This window comes from Sturnira hondurensis, unplaced genomic scaffold, assembly GCF_014824575.4.
Source record: "Sturnira hondurensis isolate 20B ecotype Veracruz unplaced genomic scaffold, ASM1482457v3 Scaffold0020237, whole genome shotgun sequence".
Lineage (NCBI taxonomy): Eukaryota > Metazoa > Chordata > Mammalia > Chiroptera > Phyllostomidae > Sturnira > Sturnira hondurensis.
In genome coordinates this window covers 5,742,840-5,759,622 of record NW_028092868.1, presented here as the reverse complement: position 1 = coordinate 5,759,622, position 16,783 = coordinate 5,742,840, and the positions used below count along the sequence as shown (strand labels likewise).

The 16,783-nt window shown below is 41.9% G+C and overlaps 1 protein-coding gene across 1 annotated transcript in view; it reads left to right on the top strand.

Annotated features, from left to right (window-relative positions):
- The window catches only part of FARSB (phenylalanyl-tRNA synthetase subunit beta), a 54,867-nt gene that overhangs the window by 20,322 nt on the left and 17,762 nt on the right, over nt 1–16,783 (top strand). Inside the window, exons 14-16 of the mRNA XM_037029191.1 lie at nt 26–118; nt 2,817–2,934; nt 15,010–15,165. Coding sequence (XP_036885086.1) covers nt 26–118; nt 2,817–2,934; nt 15,010–15,165 — 367 coding nt within the window. The remainder of the gene's footprint in view (nt 1–25; nt 119–2,816; nt 2,935–15,009; nt 15,166–16,783) is intronic.

Genomic DNA, 16,783 nt, shown 5'->3' with positions numbered 1-16,783 from the left:
ATTTTGTATGTATTGTATTTCTTAGTGCTCCAAGGAAGATATTGCTGATAAACTTGGTTTGGATATCTCTGCAACACAGGCAGTCCATATAAGTAACCCTAAAACAGCTGAATTTCAGGTAAGAATTTTCAGTAGATAAGTATTTCTGGAAGTGTAGATGAGGCAGTACATGAGTTGTGAACAGTCTCACACTGTTATACCTCATGTGGCACAATATCAGCTTTTTAAAAATCTCTTGGATAAGTTTGTAATTTCTTACTTTATTGACAAAAGTTCTTAAAAGCTTAAAATCTTTTCTCAATTAACTTTATAGCTAGTTCTTACTTGCTATGTATGTTGTCCAGCCCACTCGTCTGAACTTTCCATTTTACAATTGATTTGTTAATACTCTTTTCAGATTTCTTCTTTTTCACCTATTTATAACAGATGAATCAACATCTGTTCCCAGTATTTCTCTTAAGTTGTTCACTTTAAAATCAGTTGTTACATCAGTTCTTGACTCTGCTGCCTGTGTCTTCCACTGGAATTGTCTAGTTTATTGGCAATTTCATAAGGAGTTTAGGAACAGTTTCATGAGAATGATATTATATTAGTGTAAATGTTAAATGATTTATGTTATAGATTAGGACATTACCTATAAAGAGCATTTCAAGGTTATAATATATCTTTGCTTATTAGTAACTTTATATCTTTGCTTATTAGTGACTTCACATCTCTTTGGTACCAATAAGCTCTCATTCTGTTTTTCTTGTATACCCACAGTCTAGAGGGAAGAGCAAGGGTGGAGGTCTGAGATGGAAAGCTGCTTTCAGTGTGTGGGTGTGTGGCTGGATTGCAGGAAGCCAAGGGGAATGGCAAGGGTTGAGGTTGGAGAGGGGCCAGGGCCAGGTTCATATAGGGTCCTATGTCGGGCATGGATTTTATTCAAAATTGGATGGACCTATTAGAGATTTTTGAGCAGGGTAGTTTCGTGATCTGTTTAGGCCTTAAAGGATCCCTCTGTGGAGAGCAGAGCATAAGGTGGCAGCAGGGAAACCAGCTTCAGAAGCTCATTCGAGAGACTGGGGAAAAGATAATGGCCTTGGAGTCTGCGGACCCCAGGCTGTCGGTGATGCTGTCACACCATCGCTCCGAAACCCTGCTGGGGACACGATGTCTCTGCCGCTGACATGTCTCATCTGCTGAGAATGAGTAATTTATTTCACAGACAAAAGCAGAGAAGTTTTGCTTCTATGTTTGCTTTCTACGTTCGTTTGTTTATTTGTTTGTAAGAACTGAGATGTGTATTTGTACTTTTTGGCTACTCAGCGGGAAGCCCAGTTACCGCCTGCCCAGAGCAGCTGCATAGTTTCCCAGCACCTGCACGTTTACGATGTGTTTTCCTTATTGTCCTGGTGTTTTCGTTTCATTTATGTTTTCCCTGGTCCTGGTTTCTAAATTCTTGATTAATTCATATTTAATCTATTTAAATACCAGTTTGGGTAAAAGTAGGTTTACAGTTGTGAGTATGCGAAACAGAGTTAATTCTTACATTATTTATTAATTGTATTATTTTCCATATGAACAACTGTAAACCTATATTTGTCCCACTCTGTATTTATATTTCTTTTTTTAAAAATATTTTATTTATTTATCTTTAGAGGGGAAGAAAGTAGAGAAGGAGAGAAATATCAATGTATGGTTGCCTCTCGTGTGTCCCATGCTGGGAACTGGCCTACAACCCAGGCATGTGCCCTGACTGGGAATCGAACCGTGATCCTTTGGTTTGCAGGCCTGTGCTCAATCCACAGAGCTATACCAGCCAGGGCTGTATTTATATTTCTTATAATCTACCTCAATTTGTAATATAAGGCAGGATATGAAAATTTACATACTTGAAATCTTGAAAGCTAACTTTAATTTTAAAAATGATAAAATAACAATGCTAGATAGAAGCAATTATATTTGTTATAATATTTGTTTATCACTTATTTTTAAATCAAGTTCATGATTTTTTATTTTGTGAGTTCGAAAGTCAGAACATTTTTAGCTTTTTGAATGATCTTAAATTGAAAAATAAAAATGACTTGGCTGTTGTTATAGCTATGTGTTTAACCAATTACTTGTTTTTACTTTTAATAAAATAAGTGTGTAATTAATTGTGAAAAATGACAGATATTTAAGCATTGCATTTTCCAGAAGGGTTTTCCTCCGAAGCCACGGGTCTTTTGGATGTGTCTTCAACCACGGACAGTGGTTCCCCAGGGGAAAGTACACTATTCCCCTTTCATATCTGCGGGTTTGCTTTCCTTGTTTTGGTAACTTGCAGTCAACCCAGTCTGGAAATACTGAATGTACAATTCCAGAAATAAACAGTGCAATAATTGTAAATTGCAGCTGTCCTGAGTAGAGTGGTGAAACCTTGCTCCCCCCCTCCCGTCCCCCTCCGTCGTATCTGGGACGTGAATGATCTTTCCGCCCAGCACCTCCGTACTGGTGCACTGTCTGCCACTTGGCAGCTGGCTTGGTTACCAAATTGGCTGCCGCGGTGTGGCAGTGCTAGTATCCAAGTGACCCTTATACTCAATGATGGCCTCAAAGGGCAAGAGCGGTGATGCTGGCAGTTCAGCTATCCTAGGTGAAGCCATGAACTTTATCATAGGTATGTATGGACAGGGGAAATCATAGGATATACACGTGCACACGAATACAGGGTTTAGTACTGCCTGTGGTTTCAGACACCCACTGAGGCTCTTGGACTATCCCCGGATGAGAAGGGGGAGTAGTGTGTGTTTGGTTCCTGTTTGGTCAGTGCAATTTCCTGTCTTTTCCTGTAGGTGGCACGCACTACCCTTCTTCCTGGCCTCCTCAAGACCATAGCAGCGAATCGGAAGATGCCCCTTCCTCTGAAACTGTTTGAAATCTCTGACATTGTAGTAAAAGATTCTAGCAGAGGTAAGAATGAGCCACCTTTGGTTTATATACCTAAAGCATTTTTTTATTATGAAAATTTCAACTGTATATAAAAGTAGAGAAAATAGTATAATTACCCTCATGAATCCAATACCCAGCCTCAACAGTTATCACAACCTGGCTAAGCTTCTTCCATTTACACTCCAGCCCACTTCCCCATATTATTTTAATGTCATTCCTAGATATAACAGTGCACCAGTAAATACTGTAGTGTCGCTTTCTCAACAATAAGGCCTGTCATTTTTGTCTTTTCTAAGTAACCCAAATACCAATATCAGACCTCACTGTCATTAGACATTTAACTAGCATTTCAGTTTTCACAATTGTTTCATAAATTTAATTTTCACAACCAATTTGAATCAATTGCGGTTACTCCATCTCTTACTTCTTTTACTAGAAAGCAAATTTTAGCAAAGAATTTAGTAACATTTTGGAAGAGCCCTGTTGAAACATCAACCTGAAAGGCACTGGGGTGTTTCCTTTTTCCTCGTACGATACAGTTTATGTGTGTATCATGTTAAGGCCCTGGATTTCCGCCTTTCTGGTTTAGCAGTGACTGTCACCACCACTGGTGTCCTGAGGACTGTGTTTTGCCAGTTGGTGACTGTGAATGTGTTTTACCAGTTTTTGTCTCTTTTGAGTATGGTCTGGACTTGTTAGTAGAGCACGTTGTTTGGCTCAGCCTTGGGAGATGGTCATTTAACAAACGGGTCTTTAGTGGGTGCTTATGCCTCATTGCCGAGGAGGTCTGTCTTAGTCAGCTTCCCATGTCCCATTCAGACTCCTTTGTGTCTGCAAACACACCTGAGTCTGCCTGTTTCGAGCTGCATACGGGGTCCTCTCTTGGTGAGCAGTCCTCTCAAATGACCGAATTGCTGGCAGTATCTGCTTGGTTCCCAGGAATTAACAGTTCAAGTCCCAGCAGTGTTTATTCAGCGAGCCTTGCACCAGACTACAGAGTTCTGAGTGTGGTCTGATGAGTCAGTGAACGAAGGCAGAGGCCCGTTTCCCGACCTCTGTCCGTGGACTGTCCGCAGCAAACTGTTCAGCCAGCGCCGGGTTCCACCTGCTCCCCAGTGTGCAGCCTGCTTTCCTGAACATCACCTTGCCTTTACCTGCTGCCTTTTACTTTACAGGAAGAGTTGTTCAAACATACTTCTTCACTTTTGATTGTTAAGCCATCTCTTTGAGGTAGATGGTACAAAGACACTGGCCGCTTTGAATATATAGAAAAATGACGACAGAAAAATGGCTATTTTCCTAAGCCTTCCTGACTCTTGCCCTTGAAACTAGGGTTAGAATTTTGATCTCTGCACGTTAAAGGTTCATTTCATGCCGGTCTAGAGAGAACTTCCTCTGGGCGGTGAATCTGCTGTAACAGAGGTCTGAAAATCTTCAGGGCCAGCCATACACAGGGCTCTTGTGCCTCATCCTCCATTGGTTCAGCTGACTACAAATTTGATCTAATTCTGATGTCAAGTTTTTCTCTTACCTTTGACTTGTTTCTTTCCTCTACTTCTCTGAGTTTTATGTTGTTTTGATCCCTGGTGATGCAAACATGTGTAAATAGAGAGTTAGGTTAATTACACTAGGTTTCCTCCAAAGTCTTGCAATACTGATTTAGCAGTAGGTGTCGTCCCTAACTGCAGGGGCTCCCTGCAGGACTGCGTGGGTGTCACACGCAGGCCGCTGAGGGTCTGGGGGTGAGGGTGAGGAGTGGACTGTGGTCCCTAGAACCGACACAGGGAACGTACCGCTGCTGGCTTGGAGCACTTAGAGCCCTGACAGTGCCGCGGTCCCGGGCAGAGCCACCGTTACTGTTTGTTCCCCTGTGTTCCTCGGGCAGGGCCCAGACACAGCCTCCACCCCGCCCCAAGGCCCAGGCTCGGAGGTGACCGCCGGAGAGAGAGCCGGTCTGCAGTGCTGGTGCCACAGGCATTGCTGGGGATGAACCAGTGCAAACACTAACTCAGAGGTGCGCCTTCTGGGCCACTTGATTCCACCGGGAAGAGCAGGCCTCCATCCTGCAGCAGACCTCTCTGTCCCCGGTTTCCGTTGTGATTGCTCTGCTCTGCCTTTCCTGTCCGGCATTGGCATCCGATAATTACTTTCTCCTGTTGTCTTGCACCATTTTCATTTATATTCTCTTTCTATAAAAGTTTCTGTCACTGGGATTTGAGGGATGGGAGGAGGTACCTCTGCTCTGTAAGTTTACTGTCTTGAAGTCATAGGTTCACTTTAATTTATTTGGAGTATGTTTCCTCTTTAGCTAGCCCTGGATTTTATTTCATAACAAAAGTAGCTTTTCTGAGGGGTTATTTAAATACATGCATGTGGACTCCCTACTTGTCATCTGGCGTGCACAGAGAGCGCCAGGCAAGGCAGCCCAGGGGTCCCAAAAGGAGACTGTGGCCAGCGTGCCGGGTTTCAGTCACGGTTCTGCCGCTCACCAGCCGCTTAACTTCGGGCGGTTTATTTGGCCTCATCTGTACCATGGGGATAATAACAGCACTTCCTTTCATAGATTATTATAAAGATTAAATAAAAAGTGCCAGGCACATCACAGTTGCTATTTGGTGTCTGCTTTGACTTTTAGGGTAGCAGCAACCCCACACGTCAGGTCCTGAGGGTCCTGGTTTGGCAGTGTTCTGTGAGAGTAACTTGAAAACCTTTGCTGGCTCTTCAAGGACTAATCCCCTCTTGCTGAGACACGTGGACTCATTTTTATCCTAGCCATCGCTTAATTGGTTGTTCTTCTATTGTGTACTAATTTTTTTTTAAGGATAAGAAAACCAAAATGTACTAATAATGGGAATTTACTTAAGAAAAACAGGATTTTTTTTTCAGTAATTCATCACCCACTTCTTTTTAATGAAATGAGTACATACATTTCTACTGCCTTTCAAAGCAGTAGGCATTTCTCTATTGGATTTACATTAGCCATTTCCTCCAAATTAATATTTTTGAAGGAAAAATCTAATCCAAGAAAAGTGAAATGATAAAGGGGGTTTGCAGTTAGTATCAACGTATCCAAAATTTTCCTTACTTGGGGCAAACCCCTAACTACTGATTCAAAAGGGGAAGAAATTGCCCTGGCTAGTGTAGCTCAGTGGATTGAGCACGGGCCTGCAAACCAAAAGGTTGCTGGTTCAATTCTCAGTCAGGGCACATGGCCAGGTTGCAGGCCAGGTCCCCAGTAGGGTGTGCACAAGAGGCAACCACACATTGATATTTCACTCCCTCTCTTTCTCCCTCACTTCCCTTTGTCTATAAAAGTAAATAAAGTCTTTTAAAACATTTTTTTAAAAGAGGAGGGAGAAATGTGTGGTAAGAGTGAGCAAGGCAGTCTCATTCATGGCCCAAAGTACTTTTGAGCTCCTGTTTTTTTGTTTTTGTGTGTGTGTTTGTTTCTGCTAGGGGCTGCTTAGCATATAGGAGGCAGAGTTGTCGGTCTTGAGGAACAGAGACAGGGAACAGACTTCCTGGGTAAATGGATAGTGTGCAAGGTGCCCTGACTGCACAGGCACGGCAGTGACCGGTGCCACTAACTTGCTTTGTGAGATCCGGGGAACACCCAGCACCAGCGGCCTCCCACCAGTGCTGTGCAGGCGAGCACGTCTTCCAACATGGAGATGAAGAAGGGCTGTGCTGGGTTTCCATGCGCCTCCCACCAGTACGCCTGGCTGCGTTTCTGTAAGAGTGACCGAGAGACTGCCAGCTCCGACTGTCATGCTTGGCCTCATCGGACAGTGTCCTGTGCCGGAGTGGACTTTTTTCACTGACGGTCTGTGTCAGGGTGCTTTTAGCCTGGCCACCCAGTTAGTGACCGAGTCTGGAGCACTGCTCAAGCATCAAGACTTCCACTGTGGCTCAGACATGTTGTAGTTCTTTGAGACTGAGCCAGCCCCTGCATTTACAGTTTTAAGATCCAAAGTTGCTGCAGCGATTAAAAAAAAATGAGTCATGACTCGGGACTGAGCTGATTTATCCCTTTTGTTGGGCGGAGTGGCATGAGTCTTGGGTTGTGGGGTAAATTTTCGGCTTTATAGCGGGGAAGTCAGTAGAGGCAACACTGATGCTAACGAATTAGGCTGCTGTGTGAGTTACTGATTGGTTCCTGTTGTTAATACCTTTGTTTTTTCTTTTCGATATCAGGGATAACTGAACTGTAAACAAAATAGTAAAAAGTGGCTTTAAGGGAGCAGAGGACCTAGTTGTGAGTTGCTAATCTTTATGCAGCCATATTTTGAGAAGTCCAACATTCTGGCCTTTCATTAAATGCATACTGAGCTCTGCCATCACAGCCTATTTCACTGTGGTTCCTGCGCCGCCAGTGTGCCGAGAAGCTCACTGAAAAGGCAGGAGATAATGCATCTCAGGGTTGAGTTTAGGTTTAGAGGGAGCCACAGCCTAAGAAAGATGCCTTAGTTGGCTTCGTAGAGTGCAGAGCGTGACGTAGATGTGGCGCAGAGCAGCCGTTCCGTCGTCCGCTGGCACGTAGCTGCGGGGGACCCTGGGGATCAAATTGCCATGCACGTTAGTTTCAACGACTGCATTCAGAGAATTTGGGGGCTTAGTAATTATTCTAGTAGATGGAAGAGGTTAAAGACCTTTGATCACGCAGAGGGCTCCGGCTCCCTCCCTCGCCTTAGTAAGCTCACGCACTCCTACCTTTCGCTTCTTGCTCAGATTGTTCCCTTCTCCAAAGCGTTGCTGTAGTCCTGGAGCACGTCTTACTTCCTCTGCTTCCCAAGTCCCTGTTTCAGTCTTTTCTAAAATTTCTCATTCTCACTGGAGCTGATTTTCTAATCAGGAATGATCTACTTCTTACCTTGGCTAATTTGGCTGTGGAGCTCCAGAATTTATGTTTCTAAGTTTAGGAGGACTATATTCAAGATTCTTGTTCCTTCCTCCTCTCTGGGCCACTGTAGCTGCTGGGAACACAACTGATTCACTGTTCTTTTATGATTCGGTTTGTTCTTTCAATTTGCTCTTGGTTTGTACCATTCATGTGTCTGTCTTATATTGTAACCTACTGAAATACAGAGTTCAGATCCTTATAGTTTTTCTTATAACTCTTTGTTGGATAAAGAACTCAGTAAAACTGTGTTCATTGTGACCTCGTGAAATACTGAGACATCGTCCAGTAATTCTGCAGCCCTCAGATGGTGGAAGATTATCTAGCATCCGCGTGTGGCGTATGGTTTTTTGAAGAGAGCTTATGTCATCAGTGTGGAGTAATTTAATTTTACTTCATATTTTTGGCATGTAGGATTTCCAATTAATAATTCAAAAAATATGGGTGTAAGGCACATTGACATTAACAATATGTGAAGTGGCATCATTCGCATATATGGCATCGTAACTGTGTCGATAACATCATCTTTAATACAGAAAGTTATTTCAGTGTGTTTGGTTCCACACAGTTAGATCTGCTAACGTGAGCATAATGTGATCTGTCATGCGTTGCGTATTATGTTTTTTTAATAGATAAAAATCCATTCCAGGTTTATGGTAACTAAATAAAAGCCAACCCACAAGAATACAACTGTGTCCTTCACGCAAGGTCGTAGGTTTTTCCTCACATTTGTTTTTTGGCTTTTGGCATTATATCAAAAAGGAAAAAAAGTCCGTATTTTGGTGCTATAATATAGATCCATTTTAAGGAAAAACACTCTTTTTATTATGTATGTTTTTAAATACATGTAGTATCCTTAAAAACTTTCATGAATATTTATTTCTAACTTGTAAATAATTCTATTCTCCTGATATTTTGGAAAGATATACATATTGAACTTCTCCATAATCCTACTCTAAGAATCAGTCGCTATTTTCCACCCACCTGCAACCATTTCTGTCTGTAGCCATCTGTATGGATATATACTTGTTTGAGTTGACACCCGTGAAATTAGGCTGTACCTGTCCGGCTTTTTTCTATGAACACATTCTGTTCACCCTGCTATTTTTTAAAAATATTTTATTTATTTATCTTTAGAGGGGAAGGGAAGGAGAGAAATATCAATGTATGGTTGCCTCTCATGTGTCCCCTGCTGGGAACTGGCCTGCAACCCAGGCATCTTCCCTGACTGGGAATCGAACCGCGATCGTGTGGTTCGCAGGCCTGCGCTCAATCCACTGAGCTACACCAGCCAGGGCCCACCCTGTTATTTTTAATGACCGCGTAATATTACATTGTATGGATGTACTATAATTTACTTACTCAGACTATTGTTGAATATTTAGATTGCTACCAAGGTTTTGTTAAAATGTGTCTGTTAACAATGAATATCCTTATATACTCTTATACAAATATGTATTTTTAGAAATAGAATTGTTTGGTCAGTAGATCTACACATTAAATGTTTGCTATCTGTCAAATTCTCTTCCAGGAAGGATTTTTTACAAATTTACAGTCCTACCAGGAATGTATAAAGGTTCCTGTGTTCCCATATTAGATGTAATTTTTTCATTAAGTTTATTGGAATCACATTGGATAATAAGATCATTAGATACCATTTTTTAAGGTGTATGTCTTCAGGGAATTCTTGTGGCTTTTGTGAATCATTTAATACTCCTCTGGAAGTTTTCAGGAGCTAATGTTTAAGCTTCAGTCTCTTGAGGACCAGTATAAGGAAATCTATTGGATGGGATAGACTAGAAGTCAAGATGCTTTATTTTCCGAGTACAGCCAGGCTGCTCATCTCAAGCCCAACACCAGCCACTGGTTATCCTGGAAGCCTGTTGGGTTTTCTAGTAGCTGCCTTCAGGCATCTATATTTGGGCTCCTGGGTGGACGTGAGAATAGAGGTGGAAAGGTTGAAGAGTTCTTTTCCAGTCTGTGCCATATATGGATGATAGTATAATCTAATACCCCCAGTTTGCTCGTAATCATTGGTACTTAGTGAAAGAGGATTTACACCAGGGAAGACCCTATTCTAAAAATTTGAGTTGTATGCAGTAGTCATCTAGTAAGGGATACCATCTACCACTCTTGTTTCCTTTCTCTCTTGTAAAAAATCGTCATTTGGCAGGTTCTTTCAGCGTCCAGGAGCAGGGCTGCCCCTCTTCTGGGGGCTTAGGCCCGCCTCCCCAGGCAGCGCTTTGAAGTCTGTGCAGCTCATTGGTAATTCAGGCCGACACACTCGGCAGGCCCGCTTATAGAGTGGACTATGTGACGGCAGGACACGAGCGGTCTGTCACCGAGTTGTACAGACTGAGTCATGGCAACACACCCTCATTTTAGCATGAAATGTAAGTAGTTCTCATTGTGTGGAGTGCAGCCAGTGAACTTTGTGATACAACACGGTTCTTTAGTGCAAAACACTAGGAAATGGGAATTTTACTGTGCCTAGCCGTTTCTCCAGGGAAGAATGGGAGGAACTGAGTATGTGGTTATTTTTCTCTTTTTCAATGCAGTCTCAGTAGAGGGACTATCTCAGCAAGATGTGAGGAGCAAGTCTAGAGGGAATGGTAGCTCTCGGGCAGTGTGGAAAACTAGCCAGTCAGTGGGGGGGTGGGGCACCTAAGTAATGAGTTTAATCTAATTCTTATGGTGGGTTGAGTATAAAGCCCTAAAAGTCAGTGACCTTTTTTAAAAATATTGCAAAATTGAATCTAAAAATTAAAAATTTATAGCTCATTATTGTGTGTGTGAAATGTATGCAGTAAACATCCTGAAACCTTTCTTGGAGTATAGTTTTTTGAAAGTCCTGTATTTTTATTGTAATTTTATTCTGCTCATCAGAATCACTTAATTTTTTTAAATTCCGAGTTTTTAAACCAGATTTGTTCCTCTCATCAGAAAGGTAAGTTTTGCGTAATTTGGAAATCAGCAAAGAAGTGTCCCAAGGCAAAGGTTACCAAAACAGAACTTCCAGTTTATGTTGCAAGGCTCCCCGAGTGGGGGCCCAACTGTCGGGCTGTGCTCTCACGGCAGAAGTGGAACAACAAAGTGGTCTCAGTGCGTGTCTGCGCGTTAAAGTGGAAGCATGTGACACCCACAAATGGGTACCACATGGCGGAGATGCCCAGGAGCACTCCGCATTATGAAAGGGGCAGTTTAGTTCTGTTTCATTTCCTTTTTTTTTCCTTCAGGGAGGGAGAGGGGAGGAGAGGGCAAGAGGGAGAAGGGGAGAGATTGTTCCTACAGAGGAATTAGGCCCCTCATTTTAGTTTATGCATGTGGTTGGCTTATTGAGGCTTTATGCTTCTCTGATTTTAATATCAATCCTTATTCTTACACCTTCCATTAAAGCTTTTAGATGCCAGAATTCTTCATCCTTGCAAATGGAAACAATGGAGAGTGACAGTGATGCAGTGCTCACTTTCCTACATCAGCTGACTCTTGTGCCGACTTGGATTGTGGCCTGTGATCTGGCCTTGGCCTTGTTAAATGGTTATTTGTGTGTGCTTACCTTCCTTTTCAGGCCTTACTCATTACCTGGAAAATGATTGTTGAAGCGTTAGTTTGGACAGGCCCCGTGCCGGCTCTGACCGTGACCCTCTGGGGATTCCTAGAGAGGAGTGCCCGAATATAGCAGCTCCCGAGAAGTGTCATGTGGCAAGAACAGTGATTTCTCCAAGAATGGCCTGTCAGCGTTTGACTTAGAAGACACTTCCCATGAGTGAAAATACAGTTGGTGGCTAGAAACTTCAGTTAACTGACTTCTAAAAAGAATTTACTCCAGTAACTAGAATTCTTAGAACACTGAAACATCAGCTTATCATATGAAAACCACTTCAAGAATGGATTCTTTGACTATATTAGGTAGTTATAGATCCACATATAAGTTTACCCTTAAATTATGTGTTGTCATCTACATTCTTGAGAGATTTAGAGATTTCCACTGGATGGTGGAAGGAGCGTGGATTTTAGAGTCAGATGATTCTGGTCAAGTCCTGGTTTTATAACTTACCGGCTGTGTAATTAATTACAGTTAGCTCCAGCCCGTTGGCTTGACGTTGTGCAAAATGTTTCTGACCTTTTCTTTCTCCATTTTATTTTCCCCATTCTATTTTATAGGGATACTAAAACCTAGCTTGCATGATTTTCTTGAGAATTCAATAAGATTATAGATACATTGATAGATAGGTACCAAGTACCTGGCACATGGTAAATAGTTAACATTAATTTCCCTTTTTCTTTTATCCCACTTATGTGCTCACTTTTATATAACTTTAGAGTTGAGTACAGTGTCTTAAAATAATGTTTTTTTCTCATTATCTGGAAGGTAAAACGCATTCAATATTTTGTGTCAATTATGCACTGGGAATAGTTCATCAAAAACCTTGGAGACTGAAAATTTTTCTGAAAGAAAGGGTTTATTGAGCCATATGTTAGACAGAAAAAGGACCAGGTCCCGGAGCATATGGTCTGAGCCACCCCCGGCAGGGCAACATGGAGAAGACATACGTGTCTGCCTTCCTAGGGTTGATGGGGCTCTTTTTTTAAAAGATTTTATTTATTTATATTAGACAGAGGGGAAGGGAGGGAGAGAAAGGAGAGGGAGAGAAACATTAGTGTGTGGTTGCCTCTTGCACGCCTCCTACTGGGGACCTGGCCCGGCCCACAACCCAGCATGTGCCCTGACTGGCTACTGAACCAGCGACCCTTTGGTTCCAAGACCGGCGCTCAATCCACTGAGCCACACCAGCCAGGGCTTGGAGCTCCTCTGCACAGTGAGTTTGGAGAAGAGAGATGCAAGTTGTTTTGGATGAATTTATGTGGGCTATAGGTTAGAGGGCGCTGGAAAAGGAGAATGGAGGCAGTTCTGGGATAGATGCATAGTCCACAAGGAAGTACATGATGCTTTTGGATTGGTTGTGGGCACTGGTTTGGAAAGTTCATGTGTAACCAGTATGCAGTGCCTTCTGGTGGTTGGCCATTTGCTCTAGGTCGTTGAGGAAATGGCCCCCTGAAAGTTGACGCAGTTTCAGTGTGCACTCAGGAACATAGGGAGGCATTAGTTGGTTTTGGCCCTTTTGCTGTTGAGTGATAAACCCTTCTTGTCTCTTCCTTACACTGTGTAGCCTGCTGTGATTTAGTTCAGGACGTCTCAGAATTTTTCCTTCTCAAAATAAATTTCTGGAAAAACTTTGGCTCAATACGTGCTGATATAAAGCAGCTTTTTATTTGTAGTTTGTTCCCTAATAGACATTAGTTCTTTCTTTGGTCCTAATTTGAAAAGTGATATGAAATCAACACTCATTCAGTATTTGTATTAGAGTTGTGGTCTCCTCCAGAATTTGTTCAGCAGCCACAATGTATATACCCATTATAAAGTAAAGGATCAGATTGAATTTGAGTCTACCTTTATATGCAGTGTCCTTCTTTTTTTAAAAAAACACCTTTTAATATGGGTTTAAATTTTTGTAACCATCACTATAAGATACAAAACTGTCCTATCACCCTGAAAACCCTTCATGGTTTCCATTGTAGTTAAAATTTTTCCTCTACATCTAACCTCAGACAAACACTGCCGGCTGTCGGCCTTTTCCAGAAAGTCATACAAATGGACTCATGCTGTATGTAGCCTTTTGAGAACGGCCCTATTCATTCAGCATAGCACCCTTGACATTGATCAGAACTGTCACAAGTGTCAGTAGGTTTGATTCTTCTTATTGCTGAGCACGTTGTATGGATAGACCACAGCTTGTTCATCTGTACACCCATCAGGGCTTATTTGCACTGTTGAAAATGAACAATACCTTTTTAAAAAATACTGTCATTTCTGCACTCTAAATTTCAAGGTAGGATAATACATAACTAATCAAGGAAAAGAGAGAAAATAGATAAAACTTGGACCAAAATTATCTCTGCCGAAACATAACCTCTGTTAACACGTAAGTGCATTTGTTTGGTTTTTTTCCCTTGCATGGAGGTTTTGGTTTTTTTTTGGCTTATGGTTTTATTCACACAGTTGTAATTCTTGTCTTCATATATTGCTTTTTTCTGCTTTAATTGTGAAGAGTGTATATAACATATGGTTTTAAAAGAATACTATAACCCCTGGCTGGTGTAGCTCAGTGGATTGAGCGCAGGCCTGCGAAGCAGACAATCGTGGTTCGATTCCCAGTCAGAGTACATGTCTGGGTTGCAGGCCAGTTCCCAGCAGGGGACACACGAAAGGCAACCATACATTGATATTTCTCTCCCTCTCTCCTTCCCTTCCCCTCTAAAGACAAATAAATAAAATTAAAAAAATAAAATGGAGATAAGAACAGTGTGTGCCATTTAGCGTTATTCTGAGGACTTAATGTGAGTATCCCTGTAAAACAGGAGCAGAATCTGACACTTGGATAGGGTTCAATAAACATTAACTTAACAAAAAAAAGAGTACTGTAAAGCAAACACTAGTGCAGCCATCCAGCTTAGGAAATGGACTATTGCCAGCACCTTAAGCTTTTTAAAGACCCTCCGCGTCATGCCGCCTTCTCTTCACCTGGAGTGACACTGCCTACCTTTGCGATAGTCATTCCCTTCTTCGCTTTCTAGTTTTTCAACCTATTGTATGTTCTTCCTTTTTCTTTCATTTACTATTCCAAGTGTTTGCTCTAGCTCTATTATAAATCTTTATAAAGATGCTGCTTAACCACATTGTATTCTGATGAGCGATTGTACTGTCTTATCTAGCCATTCTTTACCCTATTCATGTGGTTTCTAATTTCACAATTGGAAATAATGCTTTGTGCAGAAATAGTATCCTTTCAGATGAAGCCTTTTTTTGTATTTAGGGTTATTCCCTTTGTATAACATTGTGGAGTTTCAGGGTTCCTAAACTGAATACAGAGTTTTACCACCTCATACCACTAGGACGCCTTATCGTTCCTGGGCCAGCATCCAGCATCGAGGGTTTTCCTTACCCACCTCAGATAAAAACTTAAGGAAATTCAGCGGTTCAAAAACCATCTTATTTTGCATTTGAAGTTGAATGGTTCTCTCTGTGTTTACTAAGAGGTTTTCTTTTTTGTTGATCTTGTCCAACTTTATGTTGGAGTAAATCAGATTCTTGAGTAATTGTCAGTGTGGCCTTGTAACTTATTCTTTGATTTTTTCAGATGTAGGTGCCAGAAACTACAGGCATCTTTGTGCTGTTTATTACAACAAGAATCCTGGGTTTGAGATCATCCATGGGCTACTGGATAGAATTATGCAGCTGCTGGGCGTGCCCCCCGGCGAGAAGAAGGGTGGATATGTGATCAGAGCCTCTGAAGGTAAGACAGCTCAGCGGAGTCTGGAGTCCGTGACGGTGGTGAAGAGGTCTGACCCTGGTTTTGATGAAGTTTTTCTGGGGGGGTGGGGAGGAAGGAGATAGGGCCTCATTTCAATTACTTGTTAGGAACATCCCTTTCCTTCCTACATTTAGAGAAAACGCTTTTCAGAGCTCTTGTGCTGCCCAGTGTACTTTCATTATACGCCAAATGCGCTGGTTTCCCACCACCTGAGGAATTTTGAAATTTCTGCTTCTCATCCCTACAGCTTGAACCTGTGTTCATTTTGTTAGGCAACAGATCCAGAAACAACTTGAAAAATTACCTTACAACTTGTTCCTACTGTTTACTTTATACTTTTTTATAACTGTATTTGGCTTCTTAAATTTTTAACAGAACATTCATTTTTTACAAGTGTCACTTAGCAGTTACTCTGTGGAATGGGGTGGGGAGGACCTGGTTTTGTTTTTTCCCCATAGACTTTCCTTCCTCCTTGGAGGTTTGTTGTTGTTTTGTTTTAATTTGGAGACTTCTTTGAAAATGCAATAACCCAGAACTCGATGGGCCCTTTTAGGTTGAAGATGGATGGGATCGTCTGTTTATAATAAAAAAAGATATTATGCTTATAGTTCTAGAGTATTAGACCTGAGTCTTGGGGTTTATCAAGTTCAGTTTCCTGGTCTGACAGGTGAAGCATGGAGGTGCAGCGGGTTCAGTGGGTCGGGCTGGTCACACGTGTAGAAGCCGAGGTCCCTGCTTTCCAGTGTTCTTTCCACAAGGCTGAGCTGCTTGCATTCACATTCCTTTTACTGTTAAACAAAAATCTTTGATACTGAAAGTTTTTCTGAAACAGAGGGTTTTTTGAGTCACACGAGCCAGGAGGATCCCCCAAAACAGGAATTTATTTATAAAAATTGTGTATTTATTCTTATGTGTTTAATGTCAGTCACCTTCAGAGTATTCTCCATTTGATGCAACACACCAATTGAGACTTTTTTTCCTCTGCTCAAAACAGATTTTGAACTTGGTGATTTTGATGCTTTTTCAGTGTTTCTGCCATTTTTTGTTTCATCTCTTCCACATTGGCAACACATTTTCCTTTAAGGACTTTTTTCATCTGGATAAACAAAGAGTCTCTTGGGGTGAGATTGGGTGAATAGGGAGGGAGTTAGGGCTAGGGGATCATGCTATTTTTGGTCAGAAACTGCAGAACACTCAGTGCGGTGTAGCAGGTGCACTCATAAATCACCCATCGTGAAATGGGCAGACACATTGAAAGAGTCTTCAAAACAAAATCACTTAAGCCAAACGCAGCCTCTCACAATAATGTCAGTTGGTACACTGATACACATGGGTTCGAGAACACTCACCTAGCTAGGGAAACCTGTACTTCAAGGGGCCTTACCTCCTGAAGATAATTCCGTTTTTTTTCTGGGCCCGACCCTCGTAGCCAGAAAGAGGAGGAGGCCCTCGGGGCATGCAGTATGAACCTCCAGCAGCAGGGCGAGATGGAGATGACGAACACATCCTTGGTCCTGAGGTTGACAGGCTCTTTTATATAGTGAGTTCCCTATAGAAAGGGAAGAAACTTTCTATAGGGAAGAAAGCTCTAAGTCATTCA